The 24,369-nt window shown below is 45.6% G+C and overlaps 1 protein-coding gene and 2 long non-coding RNA genes across 8 annotated transcripts in view; 2 read left to right on the forward strand and 1 right to left on the reverse strand.

The window, feature by feature from the left end:
- Positions 1-2,279, forward strand: part of LOC107968121 (uncharacterized) — a 16,490-nt gene extending 14,211 nt beyond the window's left edge. The window contains exon 5 of the long non-coding RNA XR_010151071.1: positions 1,739-2,279. This is a non-coding gene — a long non-coding RNA (uncharacterized LOC107968121). The remainder of the gene's footprint in view (positions 1-1,738) is intronic.
- C14H14orf93 (chromosome 14 C14orf93 homolog) overlaps positions 1-18,067 on the reverse strand; it is a 23,233-nt gene extending 5,166 nt beyond the window's left edge. The window contains exons 1-5 of one of the 6 annotated variants that reach the window (XM_063793219.1): positions 17,901-18,015; positions 12,962-13,027; positions 8,871-8,949; positions 6,338-7,067; positions 3,867-4,187 (exon numbers count right to left, since the gene is read on the reverse strand). In XM_063793219.1, coding sequence (XP_063649289.1) covers positions 3,867-4,187; positions 6,338-6,934 — 918 coding nt within the window. In that variant the 5' untranslated portion in view covers positions 6,935-7,067; positions 8,871-8,949; positions 12,962-13,027; positions 17,901-18,015. Of the gene's footprint in view, positions 1-3,866; positions 4,188-6,337; positions 7,314-8,870; positions 8,950-10,939; positions 11,163-12,961; positions 13,028-17,900 lie in introns of those variants that run through there. The other 5 variants (XM_063793222.1, XM_063793223.1, XM_016925869.3 and 2 more) reach the window with 5 other exon arrangements.
- On the forward strand, positions 11,216-19,475 carry LOC129137048 (uncharacterized). The gene is made up of 3 exons (XR_008539193.2): positions 11,216-11,289; positions 14,466-14,548; positions 19,350-19,475. It is a non-coding gene; the product is annotated as an uncharacterized LOC129137048 (long non-coding RNA).
- Positions 19,476-24,369: the final 4,894 nt, after the last annotated feature.

A 24,369-nucleotide genomic window follows, 5' to 3' on the forward strand; every position in this document is an offset into this window, starting at 1 on the left:
TCACATCATTAAACAGGCTGTCTTTCCACTTTGTTTATACCCATCTAATGATGAGTTCTCCATTCTGAGTCAGCTTATCCTATTGTTGAACATTTCCACTCATTAAAAAGTTTTGCCGGCTGGGCGTGGTGGCTCATGCCTGTAATCCCAGTACTTTGGGAGGCCAAGGCGGGTGGATCACCTGAGGTCAGGAGTTCGAGACCAGCCTGACCAACATGGTGAAACCCCATCTCTACTAAAAATACAAAAATTAGCCAGGCATGGTGGCGTGCGACTGTAGTCCCAGCTACTCAGGAGGCTGAGACAGGAGAACTGCTTGAACCCAGGAGGCGGAGGTTGCAGTGAGCTGAGATCGTGCCACTGCACTCCAGCCTGGGCAATAGAGTGAGACTGTGTTTCAAAAAAAGAAAAAAAAAGAAAGAAAAAGTTTTGCCTTAGATGCTTCAAAATCTGTTCCCAGTTTTGCCCATAATAGCACCTAAAATATTTATTTATTTATTTATTTATTTTTATTTTTTATTTTTTTGAGATGGAGTCTCACTCTGTAGCCCAGGCTGGGGTGCAGTGGCATGATCTCGGCTCACTGCAACCTCTGCCTCCAGGGTCCTGGTTCAAGCAATTCTCCTGGCTCAGCCTCCCTAGTAGCTGGGATTACAGGAATGCACCACCACTCCCAGCTAATTTTTGTATTTTTAGTAGAGACGGGGTTTCACCATGTTGGCCAGGCTGGTCTTGAACTCCTGACCTCGTGATCCGCCCACCTCGGCCTCCCAAAGTGCTGAGATTACAGGCATGAGCCACCACGCCCGGCTTTATTTATTTATTTAGAGACGGAGTCTTGCTCTGTCGCCCAGGCTAGAGTGCAGTGGTGTGATCTCAGCTCACTGCAATCTCTGCCTCCCAGGTTCAAGTGATTCTCCTACCTCAGCCTCTCAAGTGGCTGGGATTACAGGCGCACGCCACCACGCCCAGCTAATTTTTGTATCTTTAGTAGAGACGTGGTTTCACCATGTTGGCCAGGCTAGTCTCAAACTCCTGACCTCAGGTGATCTGCCCGCCTTGGCCTCCCAGAGTGCTGGGATTACAGGCGTGAGCCACCGCACCCGGCCCTAATGCAGGGTTTTACTTGTCTTTCAATTAAGTTTAGTTGTTTCTGATTGTATTTTCATCCCAAGCTCCCTCAGTCAGTGGAAGTTACCCAGTCCCAAACTGACAGATTAATATCCTGATCCAAGGACTTTTCAGCTCCATATTCAGAAATCCCCAATTTATCCTTCTACCTCTATGGCTGATTCACCATACCAACTTAGGAAAGTATTGTCAACTCTTTATGGCTAGGGTCTCCACTCTGTAAAAAGGACCATTATTATACTAGCTGCATATTCAACATAGTTATTTTACCTCTTAGTAGTCCACACTTAAGGAATCACAAAGGAATGGGCGAATGTTTCAGAAAGTATTTGGGAGAGTTTCAAAAAAACAAAAAACAAAAAAAGGGGAAAGAAAAAAGGGAGTTACAAAGCTTCCAACTCAAGTGGCTTGGAAGAGATCCGCTGATAAAAATCAAAACAGGCTTGACATGGAAAGGGAAAATACTCTAGACAATAAGTGTGAGGGCTGTAAAGGCTGTTGGCTCACCTACCTCCTGAATAAGCTAAAAATATTTCCCCAAGGAGTGGCTGGGATCTGCAGCATTCCAAGGAATTAAGAATTCTGGTTTGATCCTTTTGGTTCACAGGATCCCTAGCAGCAATCCTCAAGAGCCTCAGCAGATTGGAGAGATGCCTCTTTGATTCCGTCCCAGAGCTAAAGATTGGAACAACTGTCCCTCCCCCTCTAAACCCACAGTCTGCCACAAGAACATTTTAAACCTTCCTCCATGATGGGCAGCAAAACTCCCTGACTAGTCCTCCAGATCCTTCTCAAGCACAGAATAGAGAGAGCATGATGGTGAGTGAGCATACTGTCCTTCCTGCAGGTCTTCAGTTCCACCACACTCTCCTAAGGGAAGGAAGAAGCCAGGCCTCAATGTTGTACCTCTCTCTGGAGGCAGCAGGCACAAGTGGAATGGAAGTGATGGAAAATCCTGGTTTTATGCAAATTGTAACTATAAACTCATTATAGTCAATATGAACATTGTATGGCTAAAGAATGTCTCCAGCCAGGCATGGTGGCTCACGCCTGTAATCCCAACACTTTGGGAGGCCAAGGTGGGTGAATTGCCTGATCTCAGGAGTTCAAGACCAGTGTGGCCAACATGGCGAAACCCCATCTCTACTAAAATACAAAATTAGCCAGGCGTGGTGGTGCAAGTCTGTAATCCCAACTACTCGGGAGGCTGAGGCAGGAGAATCGCTTGAACCTGGGAGGCTTGCAGTGAGCTGAAATCACGCCACTGCACTCCAGCCTGGGTGACAGAGCGAGACTAAAAACAATATCCCCATGGTTGTCAGAAAAAAGCTTTTGTGAGACCAGCCTGGGCAACTAAAATACAAAAATACAAAAAATAAGCCAGGCATGGTGGTGCATGCCTGTAATCCCAGCTACTCGGGAGGCTGAGGTGGGAGATCACTTGAGCCTGGGAAGTCGAAGCTGCAGTGAGCCATGATCACACCACTGCACTCCAGCCTGGGCAATGGGAGTGAGACCCTGTCTCAAGAAAGAAAGAAAAAAAAAAAGAAGTTTTTGGGTACAGAGTTGATCGCAAAGACTGTGGTCACTTTAAAGAAGGTTTCTCAACCTCTTCACTATTGGCATTTTGAGCTGGGTAATTCTTTGTTGTGGGGGCTGTCGTGTGCACTGCAGGATGTTTAGCAGAACACCCGCTAGATGTCAGTAGCATTCTCCTTCCCCTGCCCCCGGCCACCCACCAGTTGTAGTAATCACAAATGTCTCCAGATGTTTCCAAATGTCTCCTGAGGGTAAAATCACCCCAGGTTGAGAACTACTGCCCTAGAACTTCTCTAGGTTTGGTCAGCTGCCAGGATGGGGACTCCCAGCTCAGCAGGATGTTCTTTGGGCTCCCAGCCACGCCAAGAAGTGTTGAGGCAGACCTGGTTCAGGCCAGTCCCTTCCTGGCTAAGAGCTCTTGGAATGACTGGAATCTCCAAACCTCTATAACTGAGCTGAAGGTCTAGTGACTCTCTGCATCTCTGAAGCTTGAGACTACCTCAGGACAGCTTCACTTGCTTTTCCACCCAAGGTGCCCCTTGTCACTTACTCTGCACACTAGCTTAATTTGCAGGCAATTTCCAGAGTTACCCTTTGGTGACCAATCTGCTCAATCCCTTAAAGATCTTCTCATCAGGATTATTAGAACACTAGGAAGGCTGGGCATGGTGGCTCACGCCTGTAATCCCAGTACTTTGGGAGGCCAAGGCGGGTGGATAACCTGAGCTCAGGAGTTCGAGACCAGCCTGACCAACATGGCAAAACCTGGTCTCTACTGAAAATTCAAAAATTAGCTGGGGGTGGTGGCACGTGCCTGTAATCCCAGCTACTCAGGAGGCTGAGGCAGGAGAATCGCTTGAACCTGGGAGGTGGAGGTTGCAGTGAGCTGAGATCATGCCATTGCACTGCAGCCTGGGTGACAGAGTGAGACTCTGCCTCAAAAAAAAAAAAAGAACACCAGGAGATGTGATATAAAGGAAGATATCACATTATCTGGAAAAGCCTAAAAGCTTGATGTTTAGCAGGGGACTTCCTATCCCTAGTGTTACAGAATAACCTCTCTCCTTATCCCTCCCACTCTGGTAGGATTCAGTACAGCATTCATTCAATATGGGAGGCCTAAAATCAACCCACCCATCACTCTTCACTTATCTCTCCAGACTGAAGAAAAATTTATAGAAATTGAGCTCACTCACAGAGAGTACAAGATCCCGCTTGCGCCTGGAGTTCTTCTGCCCACTTCCTCTGGTCCTGCATGGGGAAACGGTCAGCCCTAGAGAGTGTCTCAGCTCCCCAGTGCTCCCAGGGCCTGACTCTTCCAAGGCACTGTCCAGCGCAGCAGTGGCATTGAGCATGTCCTCAGGGCGGGGTGGTGGCAGCTTGGTTCCATTTTCTGGTCCTGTCTCTGGGGTTGCCCGCTGGATTGCCAGTTGTGTGGCTGGTGAGAGTTGCTTGGCATAAGCAGGGACCAGAACTCGCTGTACTGCACCCTCAGAGGCCACGTAATCATCCACCAGCTAAGAACATAAAAAATAATAGCCTATTAGCCAGCCAGGCTTAGGGGAACCTGGTTAACCATCATTCTTTGGCTAAGAATAGTGAACAGAAAGTGGAAAGAAGGGGAACTCCAGCACAGTCTTTAATGGTCAATGGCTTGTTTCTCTGGGACTCCTATGAGTGTTGGGCAAATATTTCTTGTGTGTACAGGGCCTCTCATGTTGGGTTGTTACCATAGGGCTGCTCACAAGGAGAAAGCATGTTTCTGACACTGTTTGTGAGTAGTCATTTATGGATAGCTCTTGGATATAAGAAATGTAGCTAGATAAGTGTTTTGTCTGAAAGGACTGGGTGAAGAAGTGATGACAAGAAAGAAACCAAGCAAGAGAAGGAGTAAGAAAATAAAACAGTAACAGCAATAAAGAGGAGACATAAAAGAAAAATGAGCAAAGGAGGAAGATATAAAGTCAGAAATCCCTAGAGAGACTGGCAGCAACAGCTCCCCTCACCTATCCTCCATTCCCAGAGTCAGTCCATGCCCTCACCTTGATCCTGCCCCGGCCACATTCGACTGTCATAGCCCCTGACATCTACCTGACTGCCTGTGCCCTCACTCAAGGACATACAGAGCCAGGAAAGGAAGAAGGGAGCAAGGGAGAGAGGGAGGAAGAAAGGAGGGGGGATTTCTGCAGTCAAGAAAACAAAATACTGAAAGTGGGGAAACACACACACACACACACACACACACACACACACACAGAAAGATGCGGGGGAGGAGGCTGAGATTTATAGACCTGTGAGCTGCTTTCTGCTCTGTGAAATCTAATTCCATCCTGTCAGCTTGGAAGCCTTTCCTGCCTCAAAGAACCCACAGCTCAGGGCAATGCCTAGCCTGGTACCTTTCTGCCTCCCACCTTCCAGGTCCTCCCTTGAGCTGGAACCACTGAGAGTCCTGACCAGCCACAGACTCGGGTGAGCAGCAGTGGCCATTACCCATATGGCTGTGCCTTCAGGAGAGCAATGACCAGTTGCTGTGTTACACTGGAGGGGGAGAGAGGGGTTTATGTATTCATTTCTCAGATCCAGCAGATGGGCTGGGAGTTTCATCCCTCCCATCTACTCCATGTGTTCTGCTCCTTTACTCTTTACTGGGTGTCTATGTCTTGTTGTGGGGGGAGGAGAAAAAGAGAGGACAGACGGAGAATAAGGTGGAGAGCTGACAGAACTCCAACCGTCTCTCAAGTGGCACCACATCTGTTATTTTCCTGTCTCTAAGATCTCTATAGTTGCTCCATCTCCTTTTCATACTTCCATGTGTGACATTCTGCAGTTCTTACTCTACTCAGCCAGGATTTTCCTGCTCATATGGCCCTTAAGCAGTAAAGAAACTGAAATAGCACAATGTACATCTATGTCTTTTCCTGCTCACAAGATATGCTTGCTTGCTTCCTTCTTTTCTTCCCTCTTTCTCCCTATATGTTATTCTCTTACTGTTAACAATCAGTTGGCCATTTCTTTTTCTCATTTCCCATTTTATTTCCTTTCCTCTGCCTCCCCCTCGCCTTACCTCATAGTCTCTCTCCCGTGGTGTAGATTCTCTTTCCACATAGATTCACCTTTCTTCTGTGCTCCCTTTTTTCACTTTTTCTCCTCCCTCAGCCCTTCATTTCTACTTGTCTCTTTCCCTCCCTATACTTGTCTTCTATTATCTTTATCTTTGTCCTCTCACTTTTTCCTCCTCTCTCCACCTCTGCCTCTCTCCCCTGTACATTCCCATCTCTCTTTGTACTGAATTCCTCTTGGCAAGCAGAGGGCCTGCGATAAAATATGAATGAGCCGTCTGTGCATGGCAGGCATCCTCGCCAGGAGAGGCAGAGTCCATGGAGCAGCCGAGACAGCTGTGGAAGAGAAGGTGCCATGCGGAGCTACTGAGAGAGAGGGAAGGGCACCCCATCACTACACACAGCAAAAAATGACCTTCTGCCAAAGAAGCTGATGGTTCAGGAAGAAAATAGAGCTGACTATCCCTGAAAAGGAAACGTGGTACTGTTTTGCTTTATCACAAATACAAACAAAAGGTTTAAAGATGGAAAGAAAAGAACAGAAAGGAAAAAGAGTGAAAAGCCAGGAAAAGCACCTAGGAGGAACAGCCCTCTGCTGCCATACTCACGGGATTGAGCAGGGGGGCCCCCTCGCTGGCAGCCAGCGTGCACCCTGGGAGCCGCATGTCCCTTTGAGTTGCTGGGAAGCCCAAAGGCCCAGGCCCCACTGAGGCTGCTCCCAGCTGCCGCAGCTCCTCAATCACCACCTGCACGCCGCTGCCCACGCTGTCACACTCCTCTTCCACGGCAGACAGAGCCTTAAAGGCTTCCCCGGGACTTTCCTTGAGAGGCCCAGGCTCCTCAGGTGGGGAACTATGTGCCCGGCTTTCCCCATCTTCATCAGGGATGGACACTTTCCCTTGCCTCAGGTCACCCACTTCCTCCTGGAGACGTTTTAACAACTCATTGTTGGCCCTGGCAAGACCCAGAGCAGCTTCAGCCAAACCCACTGCCTTATCGACCCGCTGGTAGATAACATGCAGGAGCTGCTCTGAGCTCTGAACAGCCAAGCCATGTCCAGTCACTGTGATGGGGGTGCTGGGAGGAGGATTCCCACCCTGGGAGCCTGTGTTGCCTCCATTAGTCTCACTCTTACAGGCGCAGCAGCAGCATCTGGCCTCACTGCCACTGGGAGGGGAGAAGAGAATGGTGGCACTGAAGGACATGGCGGATGGGGCAGTAACAACCACGCTTACACTGCTGGGCCGCTCCAACAGGTAGGAAGCATCGACTTCTCTGGACTCACTTTCCTTTCTCAATGAGGATGGTCAGAGGAGCCCAGGCCCCAAGCTGTAGGGTCTGTGAAAGAAGAGTAGACAAGCCATGAAGAAGCACACAGTCCATGGCGGCCTCTCCTCGGCCTGCAGAAGGAAGACAGGTGCCTTCTATTTGCAGATCCTGTGCTCTCCTAGCACATCACAAATCAAGGCCTTCCTGATGAACGGTTTCAGAGGGTAGAGAGCATTCCTTCTGCCCCCCAGCATGGAACCCCCGACTAGTGCAACCTAAGGAACAGGGAAGGGATTCAGAAGGACCTTCCGGCATCTGGAAAGATTAGAAGATTAAGGAAGAAAATGTAGATCTGTCTCCTCCTCCTCCTCCTCACCATCTTTACTGTAATAATGGTACTGCATTTCATTGCTTTGACATTGTTCCTTAAGGTGTTCAGAACACTTCACATAAGTTACCTCATCTACTCAACAGCACTAGGAAACACATATTACTCCAGGTCCAGAGAAGAGACATGCGGAGAAGTTATATGTCTTTTTCAAGGTCAGAGGAATAACAGCAGAATCCAGTTATTGCTACTTTCAATGTAGTGTTGTATTTTTTTTTTAACTGATACCACTTTTTGTTGACATTAACAATCATGACAATCATGATTCTACCCTCTCTGTAATTTTCATACAAATGCATTCAGAGTAACACTCCTAAATAAGGAATACATCCATCACTGCAGCCCTCAGCATGTCACCAACTTCTCACTGTTATATCATTAATGCTTTGGGGATGAGGGCAGGGAAATGAAATGAAAAGATCAGGGAATTGAGCTGGGGTAACCCAGGGCTGCACAGCCCCCTTTCCCACATAGTCGTGTACCTGGGCCATGAGCCTCTGTAATGGAAACTAGCTGTCCTGAATCTTCCAGCCAGGAGCCCAGAGAAATCACCCGTGGGGCCCCTTATCTTCATTTCTCAAGCTCCTTAAGGGTGGATCCAAAATTCAACAGGAATGTTTGAACAGCTATGCTGTCACTTTGCCTGCATGACCAGCCCCCATTAAAGGAGAAACCAGAATGTCAGTGATAAACCAAACTGCCTTTCTTTTAAATTACTGTAGTTAAGCAACTAAACTACTCCAGGAGAGAAAAAAAGGGGTAAAGAAGTTGATTTGTACCACTGAGAACACTCCCGGGAACTTAATAAATATTGTAATTTTCTAAATAATACTTGATGATAGAAAAAAAATCCTTCTGATGCTCCATGTCAAAACCTTAAGTATGTTTACAATTTCCCTGAGAGATGCATTTCTCTCTTACCCTGTAAATTAAAACATCACAATTAAAAGGAGAGGAGGAGCCGGGCATGGTGGCTCACGTTTGTAATCCCAGCACTGTGGAAGGCTGAGGTGGGCCGATCACCTGAGGTCAGGAGTTTGAGACCAGCCTGACTAACATGGTGAAACCCTGTCTCTACTAAAAATACAAAAATTAACCGGGCGTAGTGGCGGGCATCTGTAACCCCAGCTACTCGGGAGGTTGAGGCAGGAGAATCACTTGAACCCGGGAGGCAAAGGTTGCAGTGAGCCGAGATGGTGCCACTGCACTCCAGCCTGGCAACAGGGCGAGACTCCACCTCAAAAAAAAAAAAAAAAAAAAAAGAGTAGGAGGTTAAGAGAATTTTCTATATATTGAGGGTTTTCTTTTTTCTTTTTGAATAGGCAATCTCATTTCAGAAACAGGCAATATCAATGCCTCTGAGGTACTAAAACATAAATCTGACAATGCATTTTAATTACATGTGGTTATTAAAGAATAGTCTTTAATTTGCTCTTTCCACCCATTATATCGAAGAAATGGCTTTTTCTGTGCCAGATACTTACTTCTCGCAAAAACTTAACTCAAATACATTTACAGCTTCCTTGTCATTATAGTCACTGGGAGACACAGCTAAACCTGAAACTAAAGGTTAAACCAAATTAAAACTAAAGGTTAAAGGAAAGCACTAAGCACTTCTATGTCAATTTATAGATGAATCACTTATGTATTCTTTTCCTTCCTAAATAAGGGCCTACACTGCTCCTGCAGAGCTTTTTCTTTTTAATTCTTTATTTAACCTACATCATGCAGGGAGTTTGCTCTTAAACATAGATGCTGCGGGCAAAAGAATGTTTTGGTGATAATAAATAATAGTATTCAAATGCTTGCCAGCTGGGTTCAGTATTTGTAAAATCAGTAATTAAGATGCATCAGGTTGGGACACTGGCTGAGTTGTCTAACTCCTTTCTGGTACCAAACTCTCTTGCCTCACGCACTTACTCTTTCTTGCAAGAGGCTTTTACCCCTACCAGTGTTGAGCCTGCCTCAAGCTCTTCCCCTCTCTTTTATTTTTGTTTATCATTTTTTTGAGACGGAGTCTCGCTCTGTTGCCCAGGCCAGAGTGCAATGGCAAGATCTCGGCTCACTGCAAGCTCTGCCTCCAGGGTTCAAGTGATTCTCCTGCCTCAGCCTCCCAAGTAGCTGGGATCACAGACACGTGCCACCATATATGGCTAATTTTTATATTTTTAGTAGAGACAGGGTTTCGCGCTGTTGGCCAGGCTGGTCTTGAACTCCTGACCTCAGGTGATCCACCCGCCTCAGCTTCCCAAAGTGTTGGGATTACAGGTGTGAGCCACTGCGCCCAGCTCCCTCTTCTTTAAATAGTCTTTCCTTGGTCGTCCTTCCTTGGTCATCTTTCCAAAACAGCACTGTACTGCAGGTTTAAAAAAAAAAAAAAAAAAAAGGGCTGGGCGGTGGCTCACGCCTGTAATCTCAGCACTTTGGGAGGCCGAGGCCGGCGAATCACGAGGTCAGGAGATGGAGACCATCCTGGCTAACACAGTGAAACCCCGTCTCTACTAAAAATACAAACAAATTAGCCGGGCGTGGTGGCGGGCGACTGTAGTCCAGCCACTTGGGAGGCTGAGGCAGGAGAATGGCGTGAACCTGGGAGGCGGAGCTTGCAGTGAGCCGAGATCGCACCACTGCACTCCTGGGCGACAGAGCGAGATTCCGTCTCAAAAAAAAAAAAAAAAAAAAAAGGGTGGCCGGGCGTGGTAGCTCACACCTGTAATCCCAATACTTTCGGAGGCTGAGGTGGGTGGATAACTTGACGTTAGGAGTTCTAGACCAGCCTGGCCAACATGGTGAAACCCTATCTCTACTAAAAATACAAAAAATTGCCAGGCATGGTGATACTTGTCTGTAATCCCAGCTACTCAGGAGGCTGAGGGAGAAGAATTGCTTGAACCCAGGAGTCAGAGGTTGCAGTGAGCCGAGATCACGCCACTGCACTCCAGCCTGGGTGATGGAACGAGACTCCATCTCAAAAAAAAAAAAAAAAAAAAAAAATGAGGTTCTCCTCTGGCTGCACCATTTATGAGCTGCGTGAACATTAGTAAATTATTTCACTTTTCTGAGACCAAGTTTCTTCATCACTATCTACTTTGAGTGGTTTTTGTGAAGATTATACGTAATATATGTAAGGCACCTATAGAGTGCTGGCACATGGTCAGTGCTCCACTAGTAACGGCTGGATATTATGGTTATTCCTGTAACATTTTGTGTTCCCAACCTGGACACCCACCCTGATTCCTTAATCTTTTTTTTTTAAGAGGCGGGGTCTTGCTATGTTGCCCAGGTTGGTCTTCAACTCCTGGCCTCAAGCCATCCTCCTGCCTCAGCCTCCTGAGTAGCTGGGATCACAGGTGAGAGCCACCATCTTGATTCCTGATTCCCTAATTTTGAATAAAATGCAATGGCTTGAAATATAATTTGGGGAAATTTGCCCCCAAATTTAATATTGAATTTCTAACAAACAACACATTCCTCAAGTCTATGAGGATGCATTTATAGGTACAAAACCTTCTATGACGCAAATTAGAAAGGTAATTGAGTATTTGGAATTTACCTGCTATCATGACCTGGTCTCAGACTAAGGATAATATTTTATGCTAGTTTTTAATGCTAAATGTATTTTCCTATTGTGAGTTCAATTTGTTCCTCAATTTCTCTTCTGTTTTTCTACTTTGTATGTTACCATACTATGTCCATTTTAAAACATCACATTCAGGGCAACAAATAGGTGTTTTCCTGAATTAACCTGCCTATAAAAACTAGGTACAGTGTGGTCTAGCACAATGGGCATTCAAAGAATTCTTTTTTGGTTTCCATGGACACTATTGCTGACTTCATTTCCCAGCCTCTTGCTATAGTCTCTCACCTAAACTCTAAGATATGGAAAGATATTGGGATCAGCAGGTAATAAACGAGTATTTCACGTTATATTTACTAACCAGGTAACTACTTAAGTGCTGGATAAATGACTCAAAACAAAACATTAATTTCATTAGCTGCATATACCCCCATTAAAGAAGGTGAGCTGGGCCAGGCACGTGGCTTACGCCTATAATCCCAGCACTTTGGGAGGCTGAGGTGGGCCGGTCACCTGAGGTCAGTTCGAGACCAGCCTGGCCAACATGGCGAAACCCTGTCTCTACTAAAGATACAAAAAACAAAACAAAAAAAAGTAGCCGCGCATGCTGGCGCGTGCCTGTAATCCCAGCTACTCAGGAGGCTGAGGCAGGAAGATGGCTTGAACCCAGGAGGCAGAGGTTGCAGTGAGCCGAGATCACACCATTGCACACCAGCCTGGGAGACAGGGCGAGACTCCGGCTCAGAAAAAAAGAAGGTGAGCTGGTGAGTGGGGGGAGATATTTTTAGGCTCATATATTCATATATATATATATATATATATATATATATATTTTTTTTTTTTTTTTTTTTTTTTTTTTTTTTTTGAGACAGAGTCTCGCTCTGTCGCCCAGGCTAGAGTGTGGAGGCGCGATCTTGGCTCACTGCAACCTCCACCTCCCAGGTTCAAGCAATTCTCCTGCCTTAGCCTCCAGAGTAGCTGGGACTACAGGCATATGCCACCACTCCCAGGTAATTTTTGTATTTTTAGTAGAGATAGGGTTTCACCATATTGGCCAGGCTGCTCTTGAACTCCTGACCTTGTGATCCGCCCTCCTCAGCCTCCCAAAGTGCTGAGATTACAGGCGTGAGCCATCGTGCCCGGCCAAAATATATATATATATATTTGATACAGAGTCTCACTCTGTCGCCCAGGCTGGAGTGCAGTGGCACGATTTCGGCTCACTGCAACTTCCGCCTCCCAGGTTCAAGCGATTCTTCTGCCTCAGCCTCCCGAAGAGCTGGGATTACAGGTGCGCACCACCACACCTGACTAATGAATGCTGACCTCAAGTGATCCGCCCACCTTGGCCTCCCAAAGTGCTGAGATTACAGGTGTGAGCCACTGTGCCCAGGCCCAAAAGTTTTTTATATGTAAGTCCATGTTAAAGGATGATTCACCAAAATGCATTGCACACTACTCAAATGAAAGGAAGACAAAGTCTCTACCTATAAGGCACTTAAAGTGTATTTCAGATGGGAATGTCTAAAGAACATGGGATGTTCTAAACATGGACTATCTAAAAAACAAAGTGAGGCCAGGCGCAGTGGCTCACACCTATAATCTCAGCACTTTGGGAGGCTGAGGCAGGTAGATCACCTGAGGTCAGGAGTTCGAGACCAGCCTGACCAACATGGAGAAACCCTGTCTCTACTAAAAATACGAAATTAGCTGGGTGTGGTGGCACATGCCTGTAATCCCAGCTACTCGGGAGGCTGAGGCAGGAGAATCACTTGAACCCGGGAGGTGGAGGTTGCAATGAGCCCAGATCGCACCACTGCACTCCAGCCTGGGCAACAAGAGTGAAACTCTGTCTCAAAAATAAATAAACAAATAAATAACAAAGTGAAATACACACAAGTCCTAATAATATGGTATAGACTGAAAAATTTCTGAGGCGTTAGTTCAAAATAATGGAAACATTAACAAAATGAAATCATACTGAGAAAGAGTTCTTACAGAAGAAAAGCTTCCAGTTGAGCCTTGAGCAATGTATAGGATGAACTGATAGGGTAGTAAGACATTCTAGAGGAAAAAAAAAAAAAATTACAGGACTTAACAGGGTACATGTCAGAGGTCAGAGCAAAGGCGCTTATATAGTAAGATAAGGAGAATTGACAGAGTTATAGAGATGGGGTATAGAGATAATTGGTTAAAGACAACTGCAAGGTTATAAGCCTAAGAGTAACAGGATGGTACCACCACCACCACCACCAGAATGACAGAAATGAGGCAGTTGAGAGGAAATACCATGGCTGGGCATGGTGGCTCATGCCTGTAATCCCAGCACTTTGGGAGGAGGAGGATCGCTTGAGCCCAGGAGTTTGAGACCAACCTCGGCAGCATAGCGAGACCCAGTCTCTAAAAAATAAATAAATAAAAAGAGGAGACACCAGTATATTAGAGAAGAAGTGTATTTATTTAACATTTTAAATTTCAAATGATGGCAACATGTTTAAGTAGAAAGTCCTGAAAACAACTGACTAGGTCTAAAAAAGAGAAAAAGATCTTCAATCTTGGGACGCGTTGCCAACACAACATGACAGTAGATGTCACACTTAGGTTTGCAAAAAATATAAGCATTTGGGGTTCATTTCAGTATTGGTCTAATTTAAATACATGTGAAACGAGCCTTAAAAATGTACTTTCCAGTACTTTTGGTATTTTTCATAAATATTTAGATAAAAAAGACAATTCATCTCCTTTAGACAGACAGTTCAGGGTAAGACTGTCCATAATTTTAACTATCCCTTTCCTCCCAAGTCACATTTTTGTTAGGACTAAATATATCATACTCTTGGCAGTTCCCTTGCTTGCTTTCTCCCCATTCTGAGTTTGAATTTTCTGCATGACTGAGTTCACCTCCAAACTATGAAAAATAAAAGTTTTCTCACTATTTAATAGATGTGTATGATATGGTATCACTCAGATGATATATGTTTTTATAATGGGTGCTTGACTCATTCAGGGTCATGCTGGCAATAGACTTCCTTAAATGTGATTACTGAAAGCATGGCAATTCATATCATAATCTTCATTTTAAGAAATAAATAAGGAAAACGGCCACTTAAAGCTTCTGCTGTGTTGGTCAGTCCTACACCTCCACTTCAAGGTGCAAAATGGCTCACCTGTCAAAAGGTTCTCTCAAAACCTATTTTTATCAGAAATGAGCTCCTTATCACACAAGAGCAGCTAAGTAAATACCACAAAATACTATTTTCCCACATTTTAAAAGAGTGACTCGACTAATGGTCTGCAAAAAATCCAAGACCTTATTTTTAGGGGTAAAAAAGAGAGCTGTAGACCCAGAAGGCCGAATGCGGTCTTTAAAGGATTCCACGTAATCTGAAAATTCCACGTATATTTCTATAGCAGGATGAGAAGTTTTAACCCAGTATAGCACAGTCCTTTTTATTTACATTTGCTAAGATTACATTGGTAAGATTAATATTTCCGATTTCAGGTTTGCCTAAAGGACCCACTGCATTTATGGAGAAACTGAAAAATGAAAAAGTAGCTCCTAGAACTCGTGCCAGCGAGAACTTGGTAAATGTTAGTTGATTAAATATTAGTCAAGGATGACAAGGTGGACCCCAGGGAGGGCAGAACCGTTTCCGATGGGTCAGTGTGATTCAGCTACGGGAAAGGCCATCGCAGCGACGCGGGAAGCAGAGATCGGCGACTGCTCAAGAGGCCTCAGGGGACAGGGTGACTCGCCACTGTGCCCTACCATACAGTGCGCTCTGGGAGTCCCGGGTAAAGGGGGTCATTCCCGCGAGGGATGCGGAGAGCAGAGCGGCCGGAGGAGCGGCTAGGGATCTCGCCGGGTCACCGGGGAGGGTAGACTACGTAGCCCCGAGAGCTTTGAGAACTTGGGCTGAAGGCGGCGCTCGCCGTGAGAACTGACGCGGAGGTGCAGCTTTGCAGCCCTACAGATGTTCTACCGCGTGTGCCTGGCGCTACCGCACGGGCTGACTCAGCTAGGCAGAGGCGGAGGCGGGCGCGCGGGAGCCAGAACTATCCGCGGCGCCTGCCCGTGTACCCGGCCAGCGCGCGCACGCGGGGAGACACCGCCCCGCTTGCCTTCTGGCTCCCGGTGATTGGCGGTTAGACGATGGCTGGGGAGCAGGGTCACGGACACTATTGGCTGCAAACAACAGTCACTCAAAAAGTCAGGTAGGGGAGGGGCCTCCTCAGGGAGGGACAAGACTGTGAGGCTTTTTCAAGGCCGTCAGACGCCATCTTTAGCTTGTTTTTGTTTACTTGCTTTTGTTCTCTGCTGCTCACAAACCTGTGTGTACACGATTATAAGCACAGTGGCCACAAATCAGCGTCACACGTTGGGTGGTGGCCGACTTTTAGTTACTGCTGGCCTCGGTTACATTTCTTTCACATGTCACCTGCAAATGAGCAGCTCCTCACAGTTCAAAGAAGTTTCCAATACTAGGGGCCCCGAGGATTCCCAGGCAAAATCAACAGAGTTTAGTTTTGCTTTGCTTTGGAAGGCCAAGCCAACGATATATATGTGCGAGGAATTCTCTCCTTTCTTAGGAAGAAAAAGCAAGAACACTGGATATGACCCTACGTTCCTGGATGTAGAAATCAAATAGCCTAGGAAATCAGGGATACGGGCTCTGCACTGTTCAGGGAGAGCTCTCCCTATTTTTTGAGAAGCTAAAAAGTAAGGTAAAAAGTATATGTGATGACCTGTAATGATGTGGAAAAGAGCTAAAAAGCGTAAAACTCCATGAAAAATTCCCGTAACTGGCCGGGCGCGGTGGCTCACGCCTGTAATCCCAGCACTTTGAGAGGCAGAGGCGGGCGGATCACCTAAGGTCAGGAGTTGGAGACCAGCCTGACCAACATGGTGAAACCCCGTCTCTACTAAAAATACAAAAATCAGCCCGGCGTGGTGGCACATGCCTGTAATCCCAGCTACTCGGGAGGCCGAGGCAGGAGAATCGCTTGAACCCAGGAGGCGAAGGTTGCAGTGAGCCAAGATCGCACCATTGCACTGCAGCCTGGGCAACAAGAGCGAAACTCCGTTTCAAAAAAAAAAAACCTCCCATCACTGTTGTGATCACAAAGATCACTAAAATGTGACTAGATTTCAAAGAAATGCAGGTCTGAAATTGTGGAATAATCCACAGTCGAGCCAGTATTTATTAAACACTGGTCTGACTTGAATTGTTAGAGAATAAAAATACACTCAGCACAAGTAAGAAACCCAGAAAGCCCAAACAGGGCCACTTTTGTTATAAATTTGTACAAGTAACTTTATTGCAGTCGGTATTTAGGAGTCAAATACTGCTTGAAATAGAGTAGGATGCTAGCTGTGTAATAGAAATGCATTATTATACAGAAGTTTTGTTGTAATGAAATTTAAATTCTACAGATTTTTTTTTTTTGTCTCCTGGTTGTCACTGCATTTGTGACATTCCAGTTTCTCCCTCAGCACCTCATATACCTCCTATGCTTTCACTCCAATCTGCGAATACAAATTTGGATACAGATATTTTTCATACAACTTCTAATGAGGAGATAGTGATTCTGTAACAGAATGAAGTGAAAATAGGGCTCATATAACAGGAGGTTCTGCTCTGCGAGCCTGTTTTTCTCTAATTCATATACTTTTTTCTGTGACTCTTAGAAATGAGAAGCTTTCCATTCTAAAAATGCAACATGATAACCAAAAGGCATTTCTTATCCCTTCTATTATTTGCCTTTGCATCCTCTTGGCTCCCCATCACCATCACCATGAACAGTTTTTGAGAATTACACTTGACTGGATTTTTTTCCTGATACTTTGCCAGCTGTGGAGCTTTTCGAATATTCCAACCAATAAACGACCATTTTGTCAAAAAGCCAAGAAAGAACTTCCCTTCTGAACACACCAACCAAACCACACATAAAGGCCAAAATATACACAGCTGTACACTTAAGAACGTGAGACAATAAAAAGCAAAACCACTTAGGCAAAACAGTCACTGAAGGCTTTGAACCACAGATTCAATAAATTGCCTACTCTCATTTGCCACATGGACTATATACTCCTTGGCAATTATTTAATTATTCATTATTCTGATCCTTTAGGAGCAGAAAAATATAGTAAATGCACATAGAAAGTGCCTAAGTATGCTAAGCATAGGATTTCTTCTAAGCTCTGCTTTGCACACAAAATATTTTGATCACATTTGGGAAGACAACGGAAAAAAAATTCACATCCTAGGGGATACTTTGCACACATAAAACCAGATATATTTATCACTTTTGAAAATAAAATCTGATATGGCACATATACACACATATTGTACATATACACAAATAACCCCAAGTTATAACTTTACAAATTTGTTTCAAGAAACACACACACACACACACACAAATGTTCTAATGAAAATGTGTGTGAAAGACACACTGTAATTAAGGTCTTTCCCCCTTCCCTAGGGAAATGAATGTCTCCATTATAATATCCCAATATTAACTTATTGGCCTTGGACAAGTGCCACATCCCAGCCACTTGGTTTTGGTTCTGGGGGGTGGGTGTGTAAAAAGCACGCAAACGGCTTTATGAGGGAGCCTCAAATCTCTCTGCTTCCTTCGATGTTGCCTGTGGCAGAAATTTACATTATCCCTTCAGCCCGCTTAAAAAATTCTGTACTTCCCAAGCGGCTAAATTTTTAAAGTCCCTCAACCACAAAAATCTACCAGTTCTTAAAATGTGATTTAAAAAAAAGAAAAAAAAACTATAAATTTGGCTGGAAACGGTTGTACACGGCCATCCTGCTTCTCAACTTCTTGGTATATTTAAAACCTTGACCAGGAAAAAGAAAGAGGAAGAGAGACAGAAAAAGAAATGGGGGAAAGAGCAAATTCCCCTTAGCAACAGTTTCCTCACCCCAACACTGCTACAGATCTCTATTTTTTAAAAATTTGAAAACACACACAAGATTAAGGAGGAAAAAAAATGGAAAAAGGATACCCGAAGGTCGTATGGCTCTTTGTATTCGTGTGTGTGCAAAAAGGAGGACTCGCGGAGCCCGAGCCGGCAAGCCCCGCCCCTCCCCGGACGCCCTCCCGGATTGGCCGTCCGCGGCCGCGGGGCGCCCCGCCCGCAAGCACACGCGCCGCGCCCGAGGCGCCAACCCCGGAGTGGGGGGGTGGGGCCCTGAGGGCCGCCGGACCCCCGACCCCCAACCTCGCCTGGACCTTGGCAGACCCCTTTCCCACCTCTCTCCCTTTCACTTTCTCACCGTCCTGTCACCCTTTCCCGTCTTTTTTTCTCAGTGAAACAAGGCCCACTCACCAGCATAACAATCCAGTGAGCGACCTCCGGACACTTTGTTAAATTGAGTGAACTAGTCAGTAACATTCTAGACTGCAATTAAACATCAGGGACTTGGTGCGTGGGCCCTACTCCGGTTTCCAGGTGAAATGTCTCTGGGTCACGTGTGTTGCTTAACACCCCCACGTTTAAATGAACATTCACGTATGGAACATCTTTCGGAAGTCTTACACTTCAGCCCGAGCTCCCAGTTTCTCTACCTGGCTCAGACCAGATTCTCAAAACTAAAATGGCTCCTCTTTATTTCCAGGAAGACAGCTGGTATACCTGGATTTTAAGCCGCCCATAATCTGGTCCCACCCACCTATTTGTTATTTATTTATTTATTTAGACAGAGTCTCGCTCTGTCACCCAGGCTGGAGTGCAGTGGTATGATCTTCACTCACTGTAAACTCCGCCCCTCCGCCCCCACCCCCACCCCCACCCCCACCCCGCCCAAGCGATTCTCCTGCCTCAGCCTCCCAAGAAGCTGGGACTACAGCTGTGCGCCACTGCACCCAGCTAATTTTTTTTGTTTTTGGTAGAGACAGGGTTTTGCCATGTTGGCCAGGCTGGTCCTGAACTCCTGACTTCAGGTGATGTGCCCACCCTGCCTTTTTTTTTTTTTCAGTAATGTGATCTCGGCTCACTGCAACCCCCACCTCCCAGGCTCAAGCGATTCTCCTGCCTCAGCCTCCCGAGTAGCTGGGATTACGGATATGTGCCACCACGCCCGGCTATTTTTTTTTTTTTTTTTAAGTAGTGACGGGGTTTCACCATGTTGGCCAGGCTGGTTTTGAACTCTTGACCTCAAGTAATCCTCCCGCCTTGGCCTCCCAAAGTGCTGGGATTACAGGCGTGAGCCACCGCGCCTGGGCACATATTTGTTCTTAGTTCCCTCTACGCTCGTCTTATCAATCTTGTATTATTCCTTTACTCAAGTGGCTTTTTTTTTTTTTTTTTTGGCCTGAATTATGCGTCTCCCCTTCCCTGACTGGTCAATTTTTATCCATTCTCTTTCAGCACAGACCGCTTACTTCCTTCTCTCCGCTCCCATCAGCATGAATTTCATGTGTACTCCAGTTAGCGGCACGTAACTCTACCTTGATTCACATATTTTAGTAACTTCACTCCAGTAAACTGTTTGAGGTCAGTGATCATATCTTAAAATTGTTTTTCCATCCAGGAACTGTTTGATTCTTACTGCAGTAGCTGGCATAATTGTAGATATTTAGTAAACACTGACCAAAAAAATCATTTATTTATTTATATTTATTTTTGAGTTGGAGTCTCGCTCTGTCGCCCAGGCTGGAGTGCAGTGGCCCGATCTCGGCTCACTGCAAGCTCCACCTCCCAGGTTCACGCCATTCTCCTGCCCCAGCCTCCCGAGTAGCTGGGACTACAGGCGCCCGCCACCAAGTCCGGCTAATTTTTTGTATTTTTAGTAGAGACGGGGTTTCACCGTGTTAGTCAGGATGGTCTGGATCTCCTGACCTCGTGATCCACCAGCCTCAGCCTCCCAAAGTGCTGGGATTACAGGCGTGAGCCACCGTGCCCGGCCAAAAATCATTTATGATCAAATAAGTGAATTTCTTTTCTAGCTAAAACACAGATTCTGAAACTCACATCTCACAAGAATTTCCCTTCTATAGTAAGTAGCAATTTGTGAACACTTATTGTGCAGGAACTAACTGTTCTGAACACTTTATGTGCATCAATTTAGGTATTATTATTATTATTATTATTATTTTTTTTTTTTTTCCGAGACAGAGTCTTTCTCTGTCGTCCAGGCAGGCGGATCACGAGGTCAGGAGTTCGAGACCAGACTGACCAACATGGTGAAACCCCGTCTCTGCTAAAAATACAAAAAGTTAGCTGGGCATCGTAATGCGCACGTGTAGTCCCAGCTACTCAGGAGGCTGAGGTAGGAGAATTGCTTGAACCCAGGAAGCAGAGGTTGCAGTGAGCCAAGATTGCGCCACTGCACTCCAGGCTGGAGGACAGAGCGAGACTCCATCTCAAAAAATAATAATAATAAAATAATAAAGCCGGGTGTGGTGGCTCATGCCTGTAATCCCAGCACTTTGGGAGGATGAGGCAGGCAAATCACCTGAGGTCAGGAGTTCAAGACCAGCCTGGCCAACATGGTGAAACCCCGTCTCTACTAAAAATACAAAAATTGGCTGGGCTTGGTGGCATACGCCTGTAATCCCAGCTACTTGGGACATTGAGGCAGGAGAATCCCTTTAACCTGGGAGGCAGAAGTTGCAGTGAGCTGAGATCGTGCCACTTAAAAATAAATTTTTTGTGGCCGGGCGCAGTGGCTCATGTCTGTAATCCCAGTACTTTGGGAGACCGAAGCGGCACGGCAGATCCCTTGAGCTCAAGAGTTGGAAACCAGCCTGGGCAACATAGCGAAACCCCTGTCTCTCCTAAAAATACAAAAATTAGCTGGGTGTAGTGGTGCATGCCTGTAGTCCCAGCTACTCCGGAGGCTGAGGCACATTAATCACTTGAAGCCGGAAGGCGGAGATTGCAGTGAGCCGAGATGGTGCCACTGCACTCCAGCCTGGGTGACAGAGCAAGACGTCGTCTCAAATAATAATAATAATCTAGGGACATGACAACTACATGCAAAGTATGATCTGGGTCAGAAGAAAAAATGCTATCCTGGACACTACCAGGATACTTGGGAAAATTAAATATGGCCTGGATATTAGATAATTTGATTGTAGCAAAGTTAGATTAGTGGCATCACCATTTTACAAGAAACAGGTTCAGAGAGTACTTACTACAAATTTACATAGCTAATGGGCGACAGACCTGAACCCCCAAGCCAGCTGTCTTATCAAGCTGTTCAACATACACACACACACTCACACACACATTTTGACACTGGCCATCAGTCAGGTCTCGTCCATAAAATTGTTGGTTCTCAACGTCCAGGGCATTGTTGGTAGGATCTAGTTCTCAGCAGAAAGGCCTAATGCCTTCAGTGTTGTTTTCACCCTAGCAGCACCCTAGCTTAGGCAATAGCTTTGCCTTTTACCTGAAAATGAGGTGCTAGTGTTTACTTTCTCAAGGGTTATAGACTTTCTGTGTTTCTTTTTTTCTCTTTTTAGAGACAGGACCTCACTATGTTGCCTCGGCTGGTCTCAAACTCTTGGACTCAAGGGATCCTCTTGCCTCAGCCTCCCCAATAGCTGGTGCATGCTACTGTGCCCGACATGTGTTTCTTTTTATATGCTTTTCATTTAAACTTCTAAAAAATAACACAAGCCTAACTGGGCGTGGTGGCTCATGCCTGTAATCCGAGCACTTTGGAAGGCCAAGGCAGGTGGATCATTTGAGGTCAGGAGTTCGAGACCAGCTTGATCAACATGGTGAAACCCGTCTCTACTAAAATACAAAATTTAGCCGGGTGTAGTGGTGTGCACCTGTAATCTCAGCTACTTAGCCAGGTGTGGTGGTGTGCACCTGTAATCCCAGCTACTCAGTAGGGTGAGGCAGGAGAATCGCTTGAACCTGGGAGGCAGAGGTTGCAGTGAGCCGAGATTCCACCACTGCCCTCCAGCCTGGGTGACAAAGTGAGATTCTGTCTCAAAAAATAAATAAATAAATAAATAAAGCCATGAGATCACTAGGAAAATATTAAATATTAACTCTTGATGAGAATGTACTAGGACGTCTCATATTCTCAAATGCACAGGTGATATATTTTCTTTTTTTTTTTTTTTTGAGATGGAGTTTCGCTCTTGTTGCCCAGGCTGGAGTGCAGTGGCACAATCTCGGCTCACTGAAACCCCCGCCTCCTGGGTTCAAGCAATTCTCCTGCCTCAGCCTCCAGAGTAGCTGGGACTACAGGAGCCTGCCACCACACCCGGTTAACTTTTTGTATTTTTAGTAGAAATAGGTTTCACCATGTTGGCCAGGCTGGTCTTGAACTCCTGACCTCAGATCATCTACCTGCCTCAGCCTCCCAAAGTGCTGGGATTACAGGCATGAGCCACTGTGCCCAGCCACAGGTGATATATTTTCAAAAATGTTAGGATAAAGGGAAAACAGAAATGTTAATAATTATTAAAATCAACAGTTATTGAGAGTTTACTTGGTACCAGGCACTCTGTATCTCATTTAATCAATTCTGTGAGATAAGTACTATTATACTCCCTCTTTTACTGAGGAGAAAACTGAGACTCAGAGGGGGATTGGTAAGTTACCTAGAGGTTGTTGAGCTAATTAACTCAATGGTGGTCACTAGTGGAATCATAGCTTGAACCCAGGTGTGCTCACTACAGAACCTGTGCTCTTGACTATTCATTAGTCTCTGTCTAAATTGAAACCCACTCTGCCTTGCTGTTACCCTCTTTTGCTCTCGTTCTGTCCATGAAAGACAAGCTGTCTTCACTTTGATGATCAATGGAATGTTCATAACTGCCATACAGTCTCCTGGGATATATTTTTAATTATGAGTCCATTACTACAAAGGTCAAAGTTAAGTTGGAAAAGCCATGTCTTTTTTTTTTTTTGAGACAGAGTTTCACTCTTGTTGCCCAGGCTGGAGTGCAATGGCACGATCTCGGCTCACCGCAACCTCTGCCTCCCGGGTTCAAGCAATTCTCCTGCCTCAGCCTCCCAAGTAGCTGGGATTACAGGCATGCACCACCACACCCAGCTAATTTTGTATTTTTAGTAGAGACACGGTTTCTCCATGTTGGTCAGGCTGGTCTCGACCTCAACCGACCTCAGGTGATCCGCCCGCCTCGGCTTCCCAAAGTCCTGGGATTACAGGCCTGAGCCACCGCACCTGGACTTTTTTTTTTCTTTTTCTTTTTGAGACAGGATCACTTGCTTTGTCACCCAGGCTGGAGTGCAGTGGTGCAATCATGGCTCACTGCAGCCTCTACCTCCCGAGTAGCTCAGACTACAAGTGTGTGCCAACATGCCCAGCTAATTTTTAAAATATTTTGTAGAGATAGAGTCTAACTACGTTGCCCAGGCTGTTCTCGAACTCCTGGGCTGAAGTGATTCTCCCACCTTGGCCTCCCAAACAATTACAAGCAGGAGCCACAGTGCCCGGCCTAAATTTCTATTTTCCCCATGGTCATAGGAGAATCTTTGAGTAGAAGGTTTGAGTAATGAACTTGTGTGCTGTTAGGTAATGAGAATAGGGAGAAAATATACCATTTTCACCTAAAAATTACAATTTTCACTCTAAAACATCTGAAATTTCAAATGTTAGACTTTACAGATGACTTGTCGATTGAGGAAAATTGCTAATTTGGCTTTGAATCAAGCAGATCTTTTATTTTAAGCTGTTTCTGTTCAATGAGATCTGAAAGAGGCCTCCCCTGCAGTGAAATGTAACTTCCCCTAGAGTGAGGCCGGGAAGCTGTTTCCGACAGTCATTCGTTAACACATGGGAGAGCATCTTAGAATAGGAGCGGAAGGAAATCCTACAGCTAGCTGAGAATATGTCCTAAGAGACACTGGAGAGGAAAGTATGAGAGAGCTGAGATTCAGAGTTGAGAAAGGGTACAGAAAGGTGGAAGGTAATGCAAAGGAAACAACAGAAAAGGAAGACGGCAGGCAGCAGAGAACAGCCCTCAAAGAAGAGAGAAGGGGTTTGTATTGCAGCAGGAGTGAAAGTAGATTCGATTTTAAAGAAAAAAGTTCTGAATTTGATTGTTAGATGCAAAAATTTGATAAAAATTGTAGAAGCAACTGGAACATCTTAAGATCAGTTAAAAAAAAAGTGTCAAAAACCAAAACAAAATAAATTAAAATGCTATAACAGGCCAGGCACGGTGGCTTACTCACGTCTGTAATCCCAGCAGTTTGGGAGGCTGAAGTGGGCGAATCACCTGAGGTCAGGAGTTGGAGGCCAGCCTGGCCAATATGGTGAAACCCCGTCTCTACTAAAAATACAAAAATTAGCCGGGCTTCGTGGTGTGTGCCTGTAATCCCAGCTACTTGGGAGGCTGAGACAAGAGAATCACTTGAACCTGGGAGGCAGAGGTTGCAGCAAGCCAAGATCGTGCCA

The sequence above is a fragment of the Pan troglodytes genome, chromosome 15, assembly GCF_028858775.2.
Source record: "Pan troglodytes isolate AG18354 chromosome 15, NHGRI_mPanTro3-v2.0_pri, whole genome shotgun sequence".
Taxonomy (NCBI): Eukaryota; Metazoa; Chordata; class Mammalia; order Primates; family Hominidae; genus Pan; species Pan troglodytes.